Source organism: Quercus suber, unplaced genomic scaffold, assembly GCF_002906115.3.
Source record: "Quercus suber isolate HL8 unplaced genomic scaffold, Cork oak 2.0 scaffold_21, whole genome shotgun sequence".
Classification (NCBI taxonomy): domain Eukaryota; kingdom Viridiplantae; phylum Streptophyta; class Magnoliopsida; order Fagales; family Fagaceae; genus Quercus; species Quercus suber.
The window spans coordinates 1398905-1420156 of record NW_027069486.1 but is presented as its reverse complement, the minus strand read 5'-3'; the positions used below and the strand labels follow the sequence as shown (position 1 = coordinate 1420156).

The 21252-nt window shown below is 32.6% G+C and overlaps 2 protein-coding genes across 2 annotated transcripts; one reads left to right on the top strand and one right to left on the bottom strand.

The window, feature by feature from the left end:
- Nucleotides 1–3123: 3123 nt before the first annotated feature.
- Nucleotides 3124–3879, top strand: LOC112037406 (putative ribonuclease H protein At1g65750). The gene has a single exon (XM_065763523.1). The coding sequence runs from the start codon at nt 3124–3126 to the stop codon at nt 3877–3879; it is 756 nt and encodes a 251-aa protein (XP_065619595.1).
- A 4042-nt stretch (nt 3880–7921) lies between these two features.
- Nucleotides 7922–10210, bottom strand: LOC112037404 (receptor-like protein 7). The gene has a single exon (XM_024070219.2). It carries the CDS (start codon nt 10121–10123, stop codon nt 7922–7924), a length of 2202 nt encoding a protein of 733 aa, XP_023925987.2. The 5' UTR covers nt 10124–10210.
- Between the last annotated feature and the right edge of the window lie 11042 nt (nt 10211–21252).

Below are 21252 nucleotides of genomic sequence, written 5' to 3'. Positions count from 1 at the left end.
AAGGATTTTTTTCGAATTTTTGTATTGAGATATGCCCAAAGCTGCTGGGTTCTAACTCTTTTTTTTTCTTTCTCCATTTCTTCACTATGACTGCTTGGTTAAGAACAACTAGATCATTATAGCAACTCATGTATTTTACTTTATATACATCAAAGTAAAGTGGGTGACATAATGGAAGACACAAGAATTTAAAGTAGCTTGCAAGAAGCACACACGGGTCCCCTGCATATTTGGTTTTGTTTATGGAGAACTGAAGAAATAAACAACACAAGGGAAAAAGGTGTCAATGAAAAAACAGAAAGACAGTAATGCAAATGTTAAAGAAAGACAATACAAGCTTAAAAAATGGAAATAGAAAACAGATTTAGGTGGTCTTTTGGGTTTGGGGTTTGAAAGGTGAAGACAGAGGTTGCTGGAAATAAATGGGAAGGCAAAAAAGAGAAATGGAAACCCAATACTGAAATAGCAACGTGGGTAGCAATTTTGTGCCCTCTACAAGATGGACAGTAAGTGGGTCCCACAAAAGGTGAGTTTTTTTGCGTTTTTAAGAAGGAAAAGTTAACCGGGTTTAGTTGCCAAATAGTCTTGGGTTTGTTTTGGGGATTATTGAGTGATGAATTACAGAGTGATGAGTGATGAGTGATGAGTGATGATATTTAAGTGATGAGTGATGATATTTGAGTGATGGGTGATGAGTGATCAATTTTTTGCAGCCAAACAGGGCCTAAGTTTTTAGGCCCAAAAAGCGATTTATTGCGTTTTCGTATTTGACCCTGCAGCTACAATGCGAAAACGCAATATGGTTTGTAATGTTGTTGTTGTCATTTTAAGTATTATTCCTAAAAAACTGTTGTTTTTATTATAAAATCTCAATTTTACCCAGATATCCAATAAATAAATATATATATATACACACACACCGTCTCGGAGAAGAAGAATTTATCTACACTCTATGTTTCGTCCTTGTCAAATAAAAAGTCCAAAAGAAGAATCCCAATGTGCCAGTAGTAGTGGTCTTCTTTCTTTTCATTTCCAGATTTCCTCCAAATTCTAACCAACTAGAAATATTGCAAACTAATGGTCGATTTGGATTAAGGGAGAGGGAAGAGGAGTAGAGTAGAGTAGATTTAGCATAAAATTAGCTTATTTTTAGCCAACTCTACTCTACTCCCCTTCACTCTCCCTCCTTCCCCCCTCCATCCAAACAAGCCATAAATCAAATGTGCAATTTTCATTTCCAACATAAACCCATAAATCCAAATAGACTGCTGCGGGCTTCTTCTTCTACTAGTACTACTACAGGAGCTTCTTCTTCTATCATTTTTTTTTATGTCTAATATATCTCTTTCCTCTTCTTCTTGTTTGTTAGATGAAGAAGAAGAACCGAAGAAGAGACATATTGGTGGATGGAGGAAAAGAAAAGAAATTTGATGGAGGTGGATGAGAAAAAAAAAGGGTAGTTTGAGTGAAATATGTGTCTCATCATCAAATGAAATTTACAAAAATAAAAATTATAGTTGTGCTAGCACACACAAAATTATCACAAAATATTTATAATAACTGAGGTGTCAAATATTTCATATGTTAAAAGAAAATTAAATTAATTAATAAAATATTAGACTAAGATTGACCACAACTAAAAACAAAGAGTATTGTGAAAATATTATAAAATTTTATTGTATCCCCAAACTTTTTAAATTAATGCTTTTTTTCTTTAGAAAAAAAAAATAGTGCTATTGACACAATATTTTTCATAACACTTTCATAATAAATTTTATGTAGCAAGTTGTTATTAATTCTCATCTGGACCTACTACTAACGTTATTATCTTTTTATCTAACATTAACAACTTATCACATAAATTTATTGTGAAATTTTAGTGAAAATGTTGTGTCTATAGCATTAAGGGAAAAAAATAATTTGAAAAGAGTTGTTACTATTAATAATTTGAGTATAATAATTACAAAAAGAAAATTTTAAATATTAATAAAAACTTATTGCAAAGATTTATACAACCAAAATAGAGATTAAATTCAATAAGAATGTGGTATAAAACCCAAGTTTTACACCTCCAGTCTGAACATACAACATCATCATATTACATATTAAAAAATATATACAACTACACTCCATCAATTTTAATACCCATTTGACAATCTAACTTAACTAGAAGTTTATTGGGATATTATTATGTGTGGTAGGATGTATTGAGTTTTAAGTAAAAAAAATTGATGTGACAATCGTTTATTGAATAGTGTAAAATATGAGTTTTACACCCTATCCTTACCAAGTTCGGACTAAATAAGATAATATTGAAAGAAAAATTAAAAGAGTCATTTACTATTGAGAAGTCATTAATAATAATAATAATAATAATAATTTTATTATTATTATCATATTATTATTATTAAGGGAATTAAAACAAAGAATTCTCTTTATATATAATCTTTTTTTGTAATTTACAACTTAAACCATCACTTTTATAAGTATTAACCAAATACTTAACTAAAAAAAAAAAACACACACACACACACTTTTTGACCCTTTTTTCCAAACATTTTTTTTTTAAAGTTTAATTTAATACCACACTTTTTAAAACAATCACTATTTCAAAAAGCATAAAAAAACTAAACCAAACTCACGCGCCTATCTAGATTAGACCTCTTGGGGCCTTAGGCACAATGAAAAAGGCAATCCTCGTAGCTGTGTTGGCCTTTGGACAACAAATTTTTAATTTTTTTGGGTTTTTTTTTTTTTTTTTTTTTGTTTATAAAATAAGATTTGAAATTTTGCGACATTCTTANTGTTTTTTTTTTTTTTTTTTTTTATAAAATAAGATTTGAAATTTTGCGACATTCTTAATTTTATACCATTTACATCTCAAAATCATGAATGGGGCTAACCGTGACTTCGTTATGAGTATTTGCCACTCTAAATAGTAATAGCATGAGACAAATAAATAAATAGACATATATAAGGAGCATTGACATATTTAAGGATAACTGGTTGCCAGGGAAGGGATCAGCTAAAATTGTTTCTCCACGAAGGCCAGAGTTGGATGGTGCCCAGGTTGCCGCTCTCATAAACCCTTCTACACATTCTTGGGATCAGATTCATCAGAACATGGTTGACCAGAATTTCCTAAGTTTTGAAGCAAACCGGATCAAAGCCATTCCCCTGTGTTGGACGGATCAATGCGATCGAATTATTTGGCCTGATAGTCCAGATGGTGAGTACTCAGTAAAGGCAGGTTATCAAAAATTATGTGAGGAAGCAGATGCTAGTAATGCCTCAAGTTCAGATCCGACGCACCAGAAATCTTTTTGGAAAAAGGTTTGGAAGCTTCAGTTTCCTAACAAAATAAAAAACTTTCTATGGCGTGTTTGTTCCAATGCATTACCCACAAAGGAGAATCTGAAGAAACGAAAAATCATTGAGGATGCAAGGTGCAGCGCCTGCCTATCGGAGCAAGAATCCACATTCCACGCTATCTGGGATTGCGAGAAGATCAGTCACGTGTGGGCCCCCTGTTTCAGCTGGGTCCGAACAGAGCATCCCCAAATTCATGACATTCAAGAGTTGATAAATATGCTAGGACAGCAGGTTCAGAAGTTGGAGCTGTTTGGAGTGGTGGCTTGGTTCATTTGGAATCATAGAAACAGATTGAGACTTAATGAGAAAGGTTTGTCGAGTGAAAAAATTTTTGAAGTTGCAAAAATTTACCTCTCGGACTATCAAGAAAAATGTCCGACGCCCAGAATGAAGCTCCCTAAGGGAAACTTTAAATGGCAACCTCCAGAGGATGGTATGTATAAAACGAACTATGATGGGGCTGTTTTCACCGAGTCAGGGGAAGCGGGGATTGGAGTCAATTGTTAGAGATGCAAGGGGGGAGGTGATTGCTGCCTTAGCTGAAAAAGAGTGTACTACTATTTACTTGAGTATTTAAAAGTTTGGATTGTACAGGGCGTTGCAGGCTACAGATTGGCGTCACTCATCCATTGGTGAAATTGTAAAAGACATCGTGTCTATGGTAGGTTCGCTTAGAACCTTGTCTTTCTCTCACACTAGGCGGCAGGGCAATAATGCAGCTCATGTCTTGGCTAAGAGAGCAATTGTTTCTTTTCCTTTATTAGTCTAGATGGAACATGTTCCACAAGACGTTAGTCCATTTGTAATTTCTGATTTGTCAGTTGATTAATAAGATCATACAGGCGGGATTCTCAAAAAAATAAAATAAATAAAATAACTTGGGGTTAATTGCACAAGAAGACTAATGAATAACTACTTAGAAATCACCGCCCATATTGGGCAAAGTGATACCTCCCCTTGCCATAAGGGCCTGAGGGCATCCATGGGCTTGCATTCGTTATTCGAGCCCCATGGAGTGGGTGTAGGGCAGTGACGGAGCTATTCTTGGACCTGGGCGACAGTGGCCCCCCCTAGATTTTCAAAAAAAAAAATTTAGTATATATATATATATAATATATTATTTTTAGCTATTTGTTCCAATAAAATTGCATTTGCCCCCTTAACAATATTATTGATATTTTTAAATGCTATATAATTTAGTATATATATATATATAATATATTATTTTTAGCTATTTGTTCCAATAAAATTGCATTTGCCCCCTTAACAATATTATTGATATTTTTAAATGCTATAAAAAAATTAGCCCAACAACAAAAATTAAGCCCAAACAACATCCCAAAAAAAAAAAAAATCAAAGCCGGTTTTAATTAGATATCTACCTAGTCTAGAAGTAGGAAATACCCAACTTACCTCACACATATAATAAAAGGGGAAAAAAAATAAGGGGATTTCTAAGACATTCAAAAAAAAAAAAAGAAAAGGAAAACCTAACTTACGGCTGAACACAGTGAGGAATTCGGCAACCAGTCAGCGGCAGAAGAATTGAAGAAGCAAAGCCAGTGGCAGTGGCAGTCAGGGACGCTGGGGCTGGGACGGAGAGACCTGAGAGTCTGAGACTCAAATACAGAATATACTAGAGAGAAAAAGATAAAAGAAAGGTAAAAATCTGATCCAAGACTTGTCTTTAGCATTCTTTTACAAATGAAAAAGTTGCATCTAACAAGTGACAAACACAATACCACACGCAACAGTCAACACTTACTGCATTTGATGTTTTGTAATTTTTTTTTTCTTGGTAGTTTTGTCTTTAGCATAGTGAATAGGCTGTGATGTTTTATGATTTTTTTTTTTAGTTTTGTCTCTACTGTTTTTGTCTATTAGTTAGTGTCTTATAAAATATTAAAGTTCGATAAATAATTAAAGAAATTATTTGTAATTTTGAAATTTATTGGTTAGTTGTTGAATGTTTGTGTGCATAGTATTTGTTTATTGTGTGTAATGATTGTAGATTATTGACCATATAATAACATAATAATTTCAAATTATATTTTATTTGTAGATTATGAAAAAGTCAACTACTATATTTGATTTTTTCAAAAGAAAAGTTTCAAATGATTTAGAAGATAATATTAGTGGTGCAACATTGCCAACCACTAATGTTGAGGAAAATCCTGATATTCCAATTGAGGAAAATCTCAACGTCCCAATTGTTTATACTTTTGCCCCCTCTAATTTCAAGTCCTAGCTCCGTCCCTGGTGTAGGGTGGGATTTAGGTTGTTTTGTTAGGATTTCTAAACTAGATAAAATATTTAAAAAAAAAAAACCAGTAATATGAAACTAGAATTTTAATTCTAACTCAATTCACAGGGCTTCTTACTTGATGTTAGCATGGCAAAGGACTATGTAGTCTTGCTTTTTCTCTTCTTTTTTGTTAAACGATATACTAATCATATAGTTTGTAAATTCTAGCTTATAATATGTTAAATCTTACCAACATTGCAAAAGATAAAAAGAATGTTGGGACACTCTCGCTAGGCTCTGAAGGAAGTTGACTTCAGCGTGTGTTATAATTTCTACAACTCTATCACTTCAACTACCTTAGTTAGTCTTTGTTGATATTTATTATACTTTGCCAAGTGAATTAACTGATAAGAGCTCAACTATTTTGTGTCTATGCTTTAAGATGTTGTTAGCATGGCAAAGGACTATGTAGTCTTGCTTTTTCTCTTCTTTTTTGTTAAACGATATACTAATCATATAGTTTGTAAATTCTAGCTTATAATATGTTAAATCTTACCAACATTGCAAAAGATAAAAAGAATGTTGGGACACTCTCGCTAGGCTCTGAAGGAAGTTGACTTCAGCGTGTGTTATAATTTCTACAACTCTATCACTTCAACTACCTTAGTTAGTCTTTGTTGATATTTATTATACTTTGCCAAGTGAATTAACTGATAAGAGCTCAACTATTTTGTGTCTATGCTTTAAGATGTACTCTTCTGTTTGTTTTTGTTTTTGTTTTTGCTTTTGCTTTTTTTTTTTTTTTTAATTATTATGGTATAATAAATAGTTACAAGCTATAGGGTGGTAGCTGCTTTGAAAGGAGGAAAAGTTTTTAGTTTAGCTCATTGAAATGCAAGATGAGCATTATAGATTATTAACGTTGTCTACTACTCTACATTCTTGTAGGCGATTATGATTATTTTGTTTCCATGAGTTGAACAACCTTGATAATCTAACATCTTTAAAAGTTTGTTAGAACTTGGGTGATGATCGACATGAATAATATATATTAAATAGGAATAATGACAGAGTATTGAGGCTGATGCATATTTATAAAAAAGACAATAGATAGCAAAACTGGAAAAAATATATATATATTTTTTTTTTTGTAATTAATTTAGCTAAAAATTTAAGGAGACTGATACAAATGCTCTAACCATCTCAATAAAGTATTTCTAACAATCTCAATAAAAGCCTCAATTTTTTCTCTCTCTATATTGTGAGTTAAATTCACATCTCATGTAATTTAAGATGTCATAGTGAATTACAGATTTGATTTTCTGTATTTTTAACCCTTTTGGATTAATTTTAGCCAGAAAGTTTGGATTGTTTGCTTTACTTTATACAAATCTTATTTTGCATATATAGTCGTCCTCTTTTATTTTACAAACTTTCCTCTCTCTTTTTTTTGGTTAATTTTCCCCTCTTACGACAAGGGTAAAAGGTTTGAATGTGAGCACATATCCAACTACTCTTTGACCTTTTAATGAAGTTAGCTGCCTTTCATATTCATAACAGTAAAGAAAAAGGTAGAAGCACGTTACATTACACACCCACAAACCTAATTAAAAAAAAAAAAATACATTACACACCAACAAACCGTAGCAAAAATATATATATATTTAATTCAATTTCTAATGTGTCCTCCCTCAAACCTTTCTTCCTGGCACCGGTTGCCTCACTCCGAAAGTCTTCATTAACCAATCACGTTTCCTTTCAATCACAATATGTCCAATAGTCACCCCAACAAGTAGTCCACATCCATAGCCAATCATAACAATTCTCCAACCAAATTGAAGTAGCGACCCTGAATCTTGACTCTTTTTTGAGGTTAAAGATAAGGTGGCAAAGCCTCATAATACTTACATTTCTTTGACAATGGGTTTCCACACAATTTTGAATTTCCTTCAAATGAACTGTTTTGAAATGTATTAAATTGTTTCCCTTGTGGTATAAGCCCCACAAGATCATTATGAGAAACATTGAAGGATTCTAAGAAAGTAAGTTGTATTAGCTGTTGTGGAATCTCACCTACAAGCTTGTTTTGAGAAAGGTCCAACAATTCCAACTCTGCAAGGTTTCCAAATGTTGATGGGATGTGGCCAGTGAGAATGTTATTGGAAAGATTAAGCAAACGAAGTACTTTTATACTTCCGATTGATTCTGGAATGTCTCCTGCAAATCTATTACTAGAGAAATCAAGAGCTGTGAAAATTTCTTGGACCTTCTCATAAATTGTGTCCACTCCTTTGTTTGTCATCATCATTGAGAAACTATACTCATACTGAAATTCAAAAATCTGATAATTGAGGTTCGCTTTAAAAGATGAGTATACTTGAATGATAAGTGGTATGCACGATCAAATCTGGAAGAATTCGAATTTTGAAATAATTCTGCTGGCAACATTCCGGTAAAACAATTGTATGAGAGATCAACTATTTGTAACTCATAATTCACACTATGAATCTTTATTGGTCCATAAAATTTGTTGGACCGCAAAATGAGAATCTTCAAATTTGAAAGGTTTCCTAACCAAGAGGGGAAAGTATCATTGAATTGGTTATTACTGACATCAAGAGCCTTCAATGCTATACACTTAGCCAAAGATCTTGGTAACCACCCTTGGAATTTGTTTTGGCTGAAGTCAATTATCATTAATTTGCTTCCATTTGCCCAAGTTTTTGGGACGCTTCCTTCGAATTTGTTCCTTCGGATATCCAATACGACCAAAGAATCACCAAAACTGTGCAAGCATTGAGGAAGTGGACCACTTAAGTTGTTCTCTGACAACTCAAGGACCTGAAGAGAACTCAGGTTACAAATCAACTCAGAAATGTTTCCAATGAATGAATTGTGTGATGCGTGGTATTGCAAAGTGGAAGGTGATGGAATTGGAAGTGATCCTTGGATATTGTTAGACGAAAGGTCTAAAATGGCCAGATTGGTCCATGGAAGAAGAATGGGATGTTGACCAAGGCCTGTAAGAAAGTTGTCAAAAAGGTTGATAGACTTTAGACTTTCTTTACTCATGTTCCAAACCCATTCTGGTACTTGACCATGAATATTGTTGCCTTGTAGGTTTAGCAACTCCAATTCATTTTGGTTTGCTAGGAAGTTTGGGAACTTTCTCAAGTTGTATTGAGATAATCCTATACCTACAAATTTTTGAAGGGTTCTATTTGCACTGGCTTCACTTTCAAGTAATGATACTTGATTATTAGATAGATACAATGTAGTTAACTTTTTGAGCTTTACAAACTTGTCAAACTCCACAGTGCCACTAAAGTAGTTATTGGAAAGACTAAGAAATTTTAGATTTGTAAGGTTAAAGATCGAGCTTGGAATCTGGCCTGCAAACTTGTTGTCACCAAGATTCAAGGCAGTTAGTTGTGTCAGATTTGCAAGCTCAGACGGAATTGGACTAGTGAATTCATTACTGGTAAGGTAAAGTGAAGAAAGTTGTACGAGGTTTCCATAGGAAGATGGAATGCGTCCCTTAAAGGTGTCATATGAAAGATCCAGAGAATTTAGACGCGTGAGGTTGCCAAGTGAAGATGGAATGAACCCAGAGAAGTTGCAACCCCATATTAAAATTGTAGTTAGAGACCCAAGGTTTCCGATTGAAGCAGGTAGCTTACCTGAGAAATTTGTTTTTGCGAGATTCATTATCTCAAGGGTGCTACTCCATTGAAAGTCAGGCAAATGGCCTGTGAGACCTTCATTCTGCCGCATATCAAGAACTCGCAAATTCGGAAGCTTGAAGATGCCAACTGGAAATTCCCCATACAATCTGCAGTCACGGAGTCTGAGGGAGGTTAAAGAAGACAAATTTGCCAAGATATTAGGCACCATGGAGATTATTTCCACCTCTCTCAAATCAAGTTTTTCTAGGCAAGTTAAATTTTCAACTAGACTTCTCAAACTAGGCTTCTTGAGTTCTAAATAAGCGTTTCCACTTAGATTGAGGGATGACAATTGGGACAATTGTGAAACTTCTAATGGGATTTGACTAGCAAACGCAGAAGAAGAGAGATCAAGATGAGTTAGTTTAGAAAGATTGGAAATGGTGGATGGGATTTGAGAGTATTTAAAATGATTGTCAGCAAGATTAAGCCTTTGAAGATGAACAAGATGGAAAAGGCTGTTGGTGGAGTTAATAGAACCGTAGAGACAGCTACTATTGAGGTCAAGGCCAATCACATGGGCCGTGAACTCATCACACTCTACCCCATCCCATGAGCAGCAGTCTTTGTTGTTTCCTTCTGATGTCCAGGATGCAACCTTGGGATAAGCCCACGGTTCATGAGAAGCGGACTTGTTGATGACAAAGCTGTCCTTAAATTGCAACAAGTAAGACCTTTCGTGACCAAGGCAGAGAGGCTGCATAGATGAAAACGAAAGATGAAATGTTGAGAGAAAAGAAAGTAAGTACACAAATTTTAAATGATACAAAGAGGACGCCATAACTTATGTCTAAATTAACTATATGTTTTTCACTCTTATATAAGCAAGGATAGTCCTTTACTTTTACGAGGATTTGGACTTACATGTCTTCACGCTGTTTAATCCAATTGGCTTCAATTCAATTTTGGAAAAGTTATGTCTATCCTCTTGCTTTAACTTTGGAAAGTTACTTTTGGAAAATTTTAAACTAATTATTACTATTACATTGCTCAGTTGCCCTCTTTTTGTGGTTGTGGTTATGTTTCCACCACTTCATGGTTCCATTGCCCATACAATTAGTCAATTACCCAATCATATTAGAAGAAGAGAAGAACTTTGAGAAATCATATTATATATTATATATATATAATAAAAGCTAGGCTTGGACGCTGTGGTTACGCCAAGTGGCGGCACTAAATTGCATAAATTTTCTTAAATTTTTAGATTTTAAGAAAAAGTATATATAAGTTTACTTTAACTATAATTTCTAAGTAGATAAAAATCTTAATTTGATTAAAGTTGAATTACACTTGCTGTAAAATTCAATAAAAATCAAAGAATTTTTTAAAATAAAAATAAAAATTAAATATTATGCATGTCACTATATCTTATTATAATTAGGATTTCTAATTAACGTGTTTGTTGTTATCCCATGAAAAAAATAGAATAAAAAATGTCATATTTTTATGGATAGAATGAAAAAAAAATGTTGATATCAACATAATGTAAAAAAATAAAAAAAATAAAAAAAAATTAAATAAAAATAAAAACACGTGAATGAGGCAATAAGGAGATAAGATAGAGTTTTTTTTTTTTTTTTTTTTAAGAATATTATATTATATTATAAATATATATATATATATATATAGAAAATGAAATTTTTGTTTTTATTTTTTTAATGCTTGTACATTTGGATAGCTTATAATTTGTGAATTTTATGTTGATACTAATTTAATGCTTAAATATTAATTTACATGGACATATTATTTTGTTAAAAGTTATATTAATTTTTATTTTTTAGTTTTATTAGATAATTGGTACTGTTGAAGAGAATTATGAATAAAAATAATCCATTTAATTTATTATTTCTCAAATGCATTATTATATATTGTATTTAATAAGTTATTGACCAAAACTGTGCAACGCATGGGCATTCAACTAGTTATATACAAGAGTTTGGGCCTTTGATTTACCTTTTCTAAAAACTAAAAGGTAACACTGCCTGGCCTCTAGTTTAGCCTTCAGTAGCAATCATCTTCTATTTGAATTGGCCAATATATATTATCATTGCTGTAGTTCGCTTTTGAGAAAATTGTCTTTCAACGTGGGCGAACTAATTGCATTGCCAATTTATTATCGTGGTTGATTAAATAAATTATCGAAAAAAAAGTCTCTTCTTGTACCCGTTTCCACTGCTTCTTGTTCATCAAAAAATAGTTTTTTTATTATAAATAATTAAAAAAAAAACACTTTCCACTACTTCTTGTTCATCAAAAAATAGTTTTTTATTATTATTATGAATAATTAAAAAAACACTTTCCACTACTTCTTGTTCTCGTTTAATTCTTGTAACACGTTATTCATGTGAAGACCTAGGAAGCACTAGTGGAAATTCTATCCCAAAAAAAAAAAAAAAAAACTCTTGCTCCATGAATCATGATTCAGCAAAAAAAATAGAGGAAATGCGCAAATAGTCCCACATTTGTATGCCTTAAAAACATACGTTAGTAAAACCCACTAATTAATTATTGAAAAAAGAAGTATTTTCATGGGCATGTTTCCACTGCTTATTGTTTATCAAAAAATAGTATCCACTACTTCTTGTTCCTCGTTTAATTCACGTAACAAGTTATACATGCCAGGGCTAGGGGGCCTAGGAAGCATTAGCGGAAACTCTACAAAATAAAAAAGAAAGAAAGAAAGAAACTCTTGTTTCATGAATAATGATTCAGGAAAAAAAAGAGGGCAATACTTAGATAGATCAGAAGCATTGCTCCGAGACTATCTAAGTATTTTCCAAAAAATTAGAAGAAGTTGATGACATGCATTCGTGAATGCTAACATTTTGTGTTTTGACAAGTGGCTTGAACAAAATAAAGGTACAACACATACACCTTAGTTGGGTTACACAAATTGGAACCCTCCTTGATAGTTGATAGCTAATGCTTAATGTGCTTTAGAGGAATTTGGTGCTCTGAAACCTTTTAACCTAGCCGACTTTGAAGACATATATATAAGTTTATGCCTTATTTGTATCGGGTGCTGCAATAGGCATAGGGCAGATCCTTTTGTAAGGTGTTGTGACATGTTATTTGTTTTGGTCAAAGTATATCTCTCTTGCTAGTGTGGCAAATTTGTGGCTGTTTGGTACCTACTGCGTTTGGTTGAAAGAGAAAGTTGGGAGATAGAAAATGAGGGAGAGAAAAGTGAAGAGAAAATTGTATGAGAGAATTTCTCTATTAACTTTTCATCTCTCCACTACTATCTAACTTAATATCATTTTTCCTCTATTCCTTTATCTTCCTTTACTTTTGACTTTTTTTTATTCCTAGCCTCTTACTATAAATTTGCAATTCTCTCTCTCATTCTATGAATAATTTTTGCATAGAAAAAGGTTATTTCTCTCCTCCTCTCTATCTCTCTCTCAATTTTTTTTTAAAATACATTTGTTGGTGGATTTCTTTTATCTTGCATCTCTACTTTATGTTGATTAATTTTTGTATTCTTCAGAATTCTACTTTGGGTTGATGTCATTTAATTTTCTGTTTTTAAGTTTTTTTTTTTTCCCTGTTTTCATTGATTTCATAGATGTTATCCTATTGCATTATAGAGATAATATATAAGAATATAATATTATTTATTATATAACATGACTTAGATAATTTAGTGTTTATTAATATATCTTTTATTTTTATTCTAATCTTATTTTCTATAAATTTGTTATTCTCTCCCCCATTCTCTCTTGAATAAATGAGATCTCTCGATTTTTTATTTTCTTTCAACTCCACTTTAGGTTAATGAATCATTTTATAACTCTATTTTGGGTGAATACGTTTTGGTGTTGTACTTTTTAGTTCCCATTACAAGTAATCTCTCTCCCTCTAATAACTTTGGTTTGATTTTTGTTTGAGTTAGTATTTAGTAATTATTTTGGAAGTGAGGATTTGTATTTATATCAAAACAAAATCTTGTCTATGCATTTGAATATGTCTATCAATTATTTGATTAATATTCAAAAGTAATTTTGTTATGAGTTTTTATTATCATGATAATTTCCTTTAAGATAATGAGTAATTTGAATAATTTATTTTAAATTTAAAAAGTTTAGTTGTACATAAAAATAAATTAGAAAAATATTGCATACTATAATACAATGTCGAAGAATATGGACCATCTCATAAATGAATCATATCAGTCAAACATATCTAAAATAATAGAATGATATATTGGTAAAGATAGAAAGATGAAAAAAACAAAATAGAAAATTATTAAGTTTTAGGCAAAGCAAATTATTTTTAACAAATTTTAGAGAGCAAATTATACATTATACCATAATTACAAAATAATTATCTATTCCCACAATCGCGTATGTCTGCAATTAGTATAGGGCAAATTACAACTTACCCACCTGCGGTTTGGCCGAAATTTAAGTTGCCTACTTGTGGTATGAAATTTGACACTTTACCCACCTGAGATTTGATCGAAATTTAAATTGCTTACCTGTGATTTGAAATCTCATGATAAAAGTTTTTCGCTGGATCTTTTTTGATCTTATTTGATCTTGTATTTTTATGTTTTTTATGTTTTTGAAGGAGAGAGACACAAAAGTGGAGCAAAATTACATATTTAGCCATGTTTTTAACAAAGATATGTTACGGAACTTTAACTAAACTAACCTCAAGTGGGTAAAGTGTCAAATTTCTAATCATAGGTAGGCAACTTAAATTTCGGTCAAACCACAAGTGGGTAAATTGTAATTTTCCCATTAGTATATTATAAGAGTTGGATCCCACAACTGGTGGATGCACACAATGATGACAAGTGGCGTAATCTACTATCCATATAGAATAACTAGTCGATGTCCCTTGCGATGCACGGGTATCGTATAAATTTATTTTAAAATATTTTATAAAAAACTATATATTTTTTTTAATAAAATTATCTTTATGACCAGACATAATACTTATTATTAATATTGCTATCTCTACATTTTCTCTCAACCATGAATTACCTTCCTCCATAGATTGAAGCTTCTGAAATCAAATTTCTCTCACTCAATGCTACAAAGCAACATGTTATCATCTTAAATAAAAAAATCTTGCTTTTGGTTTATTCTTTAAAAATAGCTCCATTAAAGTTTATTTTGAAGGACAACTCTTAAAAGGGTTTCTATTTATATTTGATTGGACACATGTGTAGAGACAAATAATTATATTACCCAATCCATTGAATCTGACTCTTACAATTCTATATTGAACTTAGTTCTTGAAGGACAGCTTTTAAGGGGGTTGATATTTATGCTTAACTGGTCAAATGTTTAGAGATAAATAATCATATTATACCCAACCCATTGAATCTAACTCTTACAATTCTACATTAAACTTTGTTCTTATGCAGAAAAAAAAAATCGAAAAGTTATCATTGACTCTATCTAAAGCATTTAAAGTAATAAAGGCATATTAAAGATTTAAATTGTTTGACTAATTTAAAACATCAGCCCATTGTTTGGAACACAATGGGAAGAGCATAATTTTTGTTAAACTCTTGATTGAATGTATATCAATTGTCGCCGAAGATACTAAATATATGAGCAATCTAATATCATAATTCAAATCAATAGTAAAAAATAAAAACAAAATAAAAACATTTTTGAATATGGCTTAATGCATTCTCACATTCATGGAATGACAAATCAATAGATACTAAGTTAATTGATTACACTAATTATAGTTTTAATCCATTGGAGTATGTTGCAAACTTGCAATAACATAAGTGCCGGTTGAATAAAATAGCTCTAATAAACAACTTAAATATCTCAAGATATGGCACGACCAAGTTGCCTTTGATGGTTCTTCTTTTCAAAATCAATCTTGAGCACAAAAATTTCAAAACTACACATTAAAATTATTAGTTACAATGTAAAATTAGACTGCATGCATTTTTTATATTTTTAAGAAATGCTTTAATAAATTATTCTTGGCCATTTAGTAACTTTAGCTCAATGAGGTAAATGTTAGCATACTTAATTTATTTATAGTAGATACATGTTTGTGTGGTTCCTTCTCAAACACGTATCTTTTTGCAATCATCAAAGTGTTTCATGATGACTAAAACTTTTAAAACCTAAAATGAAAATGAAGCACAAAACAACCTCAATTTTAATATATCTTTACGAAATTGAAGTATAATGAAATGAAGTATTCATGCTTTGTGTATAATGAAATTGAAGAATTGGCTTAACCCTTATACTAACTTGAAAAACCAAAAGGGAAAAGGACCAAAAAAACAACAGCTATGATCATTCCACTAAGGTTGAAATGATAGATCCTTCTACATCTATTAAATACATTGATGAGTTTAGAAAGTTTTATATCTATCAAAAACAAAATGTAGAAACACAAATAATTAGAAAACCCCCATAAGTTTGTTATGCTTAAAATTAACCCCCCAAAAAAAAACTACATTTTGACAATTTTAATCTATTAACAGAACTTGATAAAAATCATAATTAGCAAATAAAAAATGGCATAAAGAGCATCTATTATATGACTATGTCACTTTATAGAGCCCCAAGCCCCAAGAGCCCATAAGAATGATAATTAGCAAACGAAGAGTATATATATGTAAGTAAAAGAGCATCTTAGTACAATTTAAACAAAAAAACAATACCATATAGAAACATGACCATTATGACATGAAGCAAGTGGAAAATGAGCATTATTGTTGATTATTATTTTAGGTAAATAAACATATGCTTTTTTGGAAGATTCATGTGTTCTTGAATGATCTGAATGCTATTTCAATTTGTGCAAATTATAAAATATAGAATTGGTAATTTAGCAACGCATAGGAGAAGGCATATAGTGGTTTAAGAAGAGTAGGCAATTAGTTATAAGGGAAGAGGAGTAGACATAAACATAAGAAAACCTTTGGACAAAGGAATAAGGAAAACAAAGAGTTTTTGATGATTAATATCTCTCTATCTTATCCATTAGTCTTATTTATTAATAACTGAAATCTAGTGAGTTTAGTAAATAACTGATGTGGCATCTAATAAGTGTAATAAATTGAGAACGATGTATTTTATTTCAACCAAAAAAAAAAAGTTCAATTATCTTTTCAAAGAGAGTGCCACTTGGCAAGACCTTATGCTTTCCTGCATGAAGTCTCTGCTTATATATTAGGCCAAAATGGCCTTTTACCATTAATTTTTGAAATATTTGGCAAAAAAACACTGTTTCGGAAATAAACAGAGATCTACCACTTTTTCAAGTACTCGAGTTTGGTGAACTTGAGTACCATATTTTATGCTTCCACCATGGCACGCTGACATGACATTTGGGATTTAAAAATGCCACACAGTACTCGAGCTTCCTGAGCTCGAGTACTATTCTGGCAATTAACACCGAGTGTGGCCCCTGTTACCCACACTTAAACTTACCAACTCAGCTTACTCTCTCATCTATCACTTTCTTAATCTCCCTCTCAAACTCGCTATCTCCCTCTCAATCTCGCTATCACTTTCTCAATCTCCCTTTCAATCTCGCTATCATCTCCCACACGCTGTCAATCTCCCTCTCAATCTCGCTCTCGCTCTCGTGCTCTCGCTCTAGCTCTCTTCTTTGGCACCACAAGCTCTTCTTCTTTCTCTATTTCTCACGGCAACACAGGTTCATCACTCTAACTTTTCTCTTCTTCGTTGAGCTCTCCATTTCTCTATTTGTACTAAATCTGAATCCATATAGGCTCTGGGATGTGGGTTTCATTTGATTTTTTTTTTTTTTTTTTTTGGTGGTTTTGCTTGGGTTTCATTTGATTTATTGTGGGTTTTGTTAGGGTTTTGTTCATTTGTTTGTGCATTTTATTTCATAGTATTTTCAATGATTTGTTTTGGGTTTGTCTTTATTTTCTATTTTTGTTATCTTTTTGTGGGTTTGTAATGCAAATTATGTGTTTGATGAAATGCTTCTATGAACTATCTATGAGTTGTGAAGTAATAACTAATAAGTAATTGAAGAAGGTAAGCAAATTATGTGTTTTACTTGAGGTAGTTGGAATATTATGCAAAAATAGTTTCACGATTGTAAGAAAAGCATCCCATTATCCCAATTGATCTGAATGGTATGAGTTCTAATGGAAAATCAATGTAACAATAAAGTCTTGAAGTGCTTTCATTGTAGAATGTCCCAATAAAGTCTTCACACCTGCTATTAAGCTATTTATGAGTATGGCTTACGTATAGGATTGCAGTCAAACATGAATCATCTATGCTTATGTGCTTGAATTTGTTGGGATTAAGTTTATATTTCAGAATCCTTAGTACAAAATTTCCAAATTCACAATACTAGAACCTTACAAGAGTTATCTAACTGTTTCATCTTGAAATGATTTTTTGGTATTAAATTTAGATACATTTGACTAATACCACTGTCATATTCCTGTTTCCTTTGTTGTCTTTATAATTTTTTGAGTTATGGGTTTTTTTTATTACTATTAAATTCAGTGAAAAGGTAGAAAATGCAAAATGGAGGCTCAAGTGTTCTGTTCCTCCCCATAACCTTGGTGTACTATCTTTTTTCTTCAAAAATTACCAATGCACTAAGTCAGTGAAACTATAAGCCCATAGGGACATTTATACTGATGCATTCATACACTTATTTGCTTAGACTATGTAAAATAATTTGCTTTTTTTTTTCTTATTTAGAAAAATGCAAAAGTGGGTGCTTATAAAAAACCCATTCATTTAGGTGTCCTTTCTAGTTGATATAAAACATTTTAGTTGTTAGTAGTTGGCAAAATATTTTTTTTTTAGTTGGCTATGACTAAAAATATTTAGTCATCAACTTGTCAAGATATATCCATATTCTGATATATGCAACTTGTTATTCTATGAAATTCCCAAAATGACAACACTAACTTAACGTAGTCAAGATGATGGTTAATTAGATACATTTACGTATGCTACAGTACAACTTATGGTTAATTTTCAAAATCAAAATTAATATGATGTGGGTATTTTGTGGTGTTATTAGAGCAATCGGTCATTGTAGGACACAATTAGTATTCTCATTGAGGCCATAATGAGTACGATGCTTGGACTATTAAAGTGAGGGTTGATTTTAATAATGTAGAGAGACTTTCATTTTAGAAATTCCTTCCATCTGAAAGTTGCGGCTTTCTCATTTATTTATTTAGGGGTGAAAATGTTTTATCATGTATGTTGATGTATTCTATTTCTATTAGCTGAATATGTTGTAATCTACTTAACATTCTGAAATTTAATTCTTTCTTTTTTTATTAAATCAGTGAAGGCTGCATTAGATATATATTATTGCCATTTTCAATCAAATATGTTTATAATTAAAAATAAATAAATAAGAAGAAGAAGAAAGTTTATGTATTTGAAGTGAATTTTCCCCTGACTGTTGTTGTCACCAAATGCCAGATATGGACCCACATGAAGCGGGACCCTCTATACAGACTGTCTTGATGAGGCAGCCTATGCATCGTTCAAGTTTGCTTTGGGATGCTCCTTTGGAAAGCGAGGTATGCACTTGTCCAAAATCGTAGTCAATATATGTAGTAGAAAGAGTTTTGGCATTTAAGAAGCATAATTAATACTAAGCTGTTTTGTTTGCAGGAAGCGCCAGGTGTACTGACTTGTCGTCACCGAAATAAAGGTCTGCTTGAAGATTGTGCAGTTTTAGATCCACGGATTGCAGCTTATATCACAGATGTGGGGTTAGATGGGCTACTTCGGGTCCCACATATGGACCTTGACCATGCATTGATCACGGCTGAAAGCTCGAAAATGTATTGAAAACACAAGAGCAATTTAGACCTCCCAATTAAAGTTACGGCTCGATAGATTTTACACTAACTTAATATTAAGTGCAGAATAGTGTAAACGCGAGCGGATGAACACAAAGCTACTCTAATCCATAAACTAAGCAACACAGCGGTATAATGGAATATAAAAGAGTAGGGAAGAGAGATGCAAACACAGAAAACACCGAGACGTGTTTTCGAAGAGGAAATCGAAGAACTCGGCGAAAAACCTCTCCATCGCCCTCCAAGAGGAAATCGATCCACTAGACAATCAGTTGGGATACATGGGTTAGCAAGAGACCCTCCAAGCCTAATCTACCCGATGTACCTAAGCTCTCCAAGCCCCTACTTCAACAAGGCTTCTCGGAACCGTGTCTTGTCCTAGTTCTCCGGATCCCGCAACAAGCTCCATGTTGCATCTGCCAACCTTGGCTTCTTCCAATACTTCCCAACAACTCCAAAACACTCTCTACACTCTGAATAGGTGTGGGTTGTGTTTGGGTACAAATCTTCTCTCAAGGTATGATAATGGGAGAGGGATGGAGAAGAGGCTACAATGATTTTTCACTAAGGAGGAGTAGCTCTCTCTCAAAAGATAGGTATGTGTTGTAGAAAACCTATCTAGGGTTTTTCTCTATGAATGACCTCTCCTACATATGTGGGTAATGAGGGTATATATAGAGTGGGCAAGGATAGAGTGTATCAAAAATGACAGATCAGCTAAACAGAGCGTTTCGCGGGTATGTCGCGGGAAGGCCTTACCAGCGAGCTACTCGCGAAACACAGCTATCTACATCTGTCCTGACTCTTCGCATACCAGCATGTGCAGGGCACTGTGTCACTTCGCGGGAAGCTAGGTCGCGACATACCCGCGAGAAATCTTCAGTCTTCAAATGCTTGAGTCTTCACACTCTCTCTCTCTAACACACAACCCTTACAATGAAATCCCACAATAAATACAAGGTATAAACGATTGAATAAAATTACAATCAAATTTGGCATGGAATAAAAGCTAACAAAATACATAGCTGTAAATAACAACTTTACAATCTCCCCCTTTGGCTATTCCGTGACAAAACCCTAAAACAGATTCTAGACTTAAACGTGAGTTTGGGAATAAAGGCAAAACTCACTCACACCTAATTCTAGATTATGATAAGCTTTTGAACATATGAACAAGTAACTCCTGAAACACAACAACACAATAATATCATTGTATGCAGAAAACTTGAAATGCATATGGAGCAAATATAATGTGATCAAGCAAAATGGAATAAAAACAATAGACCATGGCAAGATCAAACAAGCAATCACTTATACAAAAGCAATCACTATGCTCATTCACACAAGGAATGAACATCCGAACATGCAAGATGATAAGCTCATTTGAAGAGTATCATTCGCAAATCCAACACTCAACCAATGCAAAATACACGAAATATTTGCATCTAGGAAAAATCCTACTAGGGCACAAGAGTGTTCATCACTCAACCAATGCATAGAACGTATATGCATCTAGGAACAATTCTACAAGGGCACAAGAGTGTTGTACTGAAGTAAAATGTATTACATTAAACATCAAGTACACAAGCATAAAGGTTGCATAAGCAAGGTACTGCATATGCATGGCACAAACCATAAAAGCCTACAAATATGCAATGGAAACAAACCCTAAAAGCTTACAAAATCATCATGGGTACAAAATATAAAGTACTTCCCTATCATATCACTCCCCCTATCATGAATCATAGGAGTTGTGATGAATTTTGAACATATACACTTATAACCTGAAACACTTGCACAAAACACATTAGACTCTCAAGGTAAATCAGGTGATAAAAAGACAAGTATAATGCAACAAGTAAAAAGCGATCAAGTAAACATGTTGCGAAACATATGAGCAACTTGATCAAACACATGACAGTCATATGGAAATGACTACAATGATCATATAGCAAAACAAATGATCATCCGAACATGCAACCAATAAAGCACAGTAGCATAAGGGTAAAAGCATGTCCAACACATAAGCACGATACAATGAGAATAATAAAGCATATCAAAGCACCATAAAGTAACGAGAAAACAAGTATAAAGTAAAT

Bases quoted from the DNA above. Each gene is read 5' to 3' on its own strand.
- LOC112037404 (XM_024070219.2), bottom strand. From the start codon at position 10,123: ATGGCGTCCTCTTTGTATCATTTAAAATTTGTGTACTTACTTTCTTTT.
- LOC112037406 (XM_065763523.1), top strand. From the start codon at position 3,124: ATGGTTGACCAGAATTTCCTAAGTTTTGAAGCAAACCGGATCAAAGCC.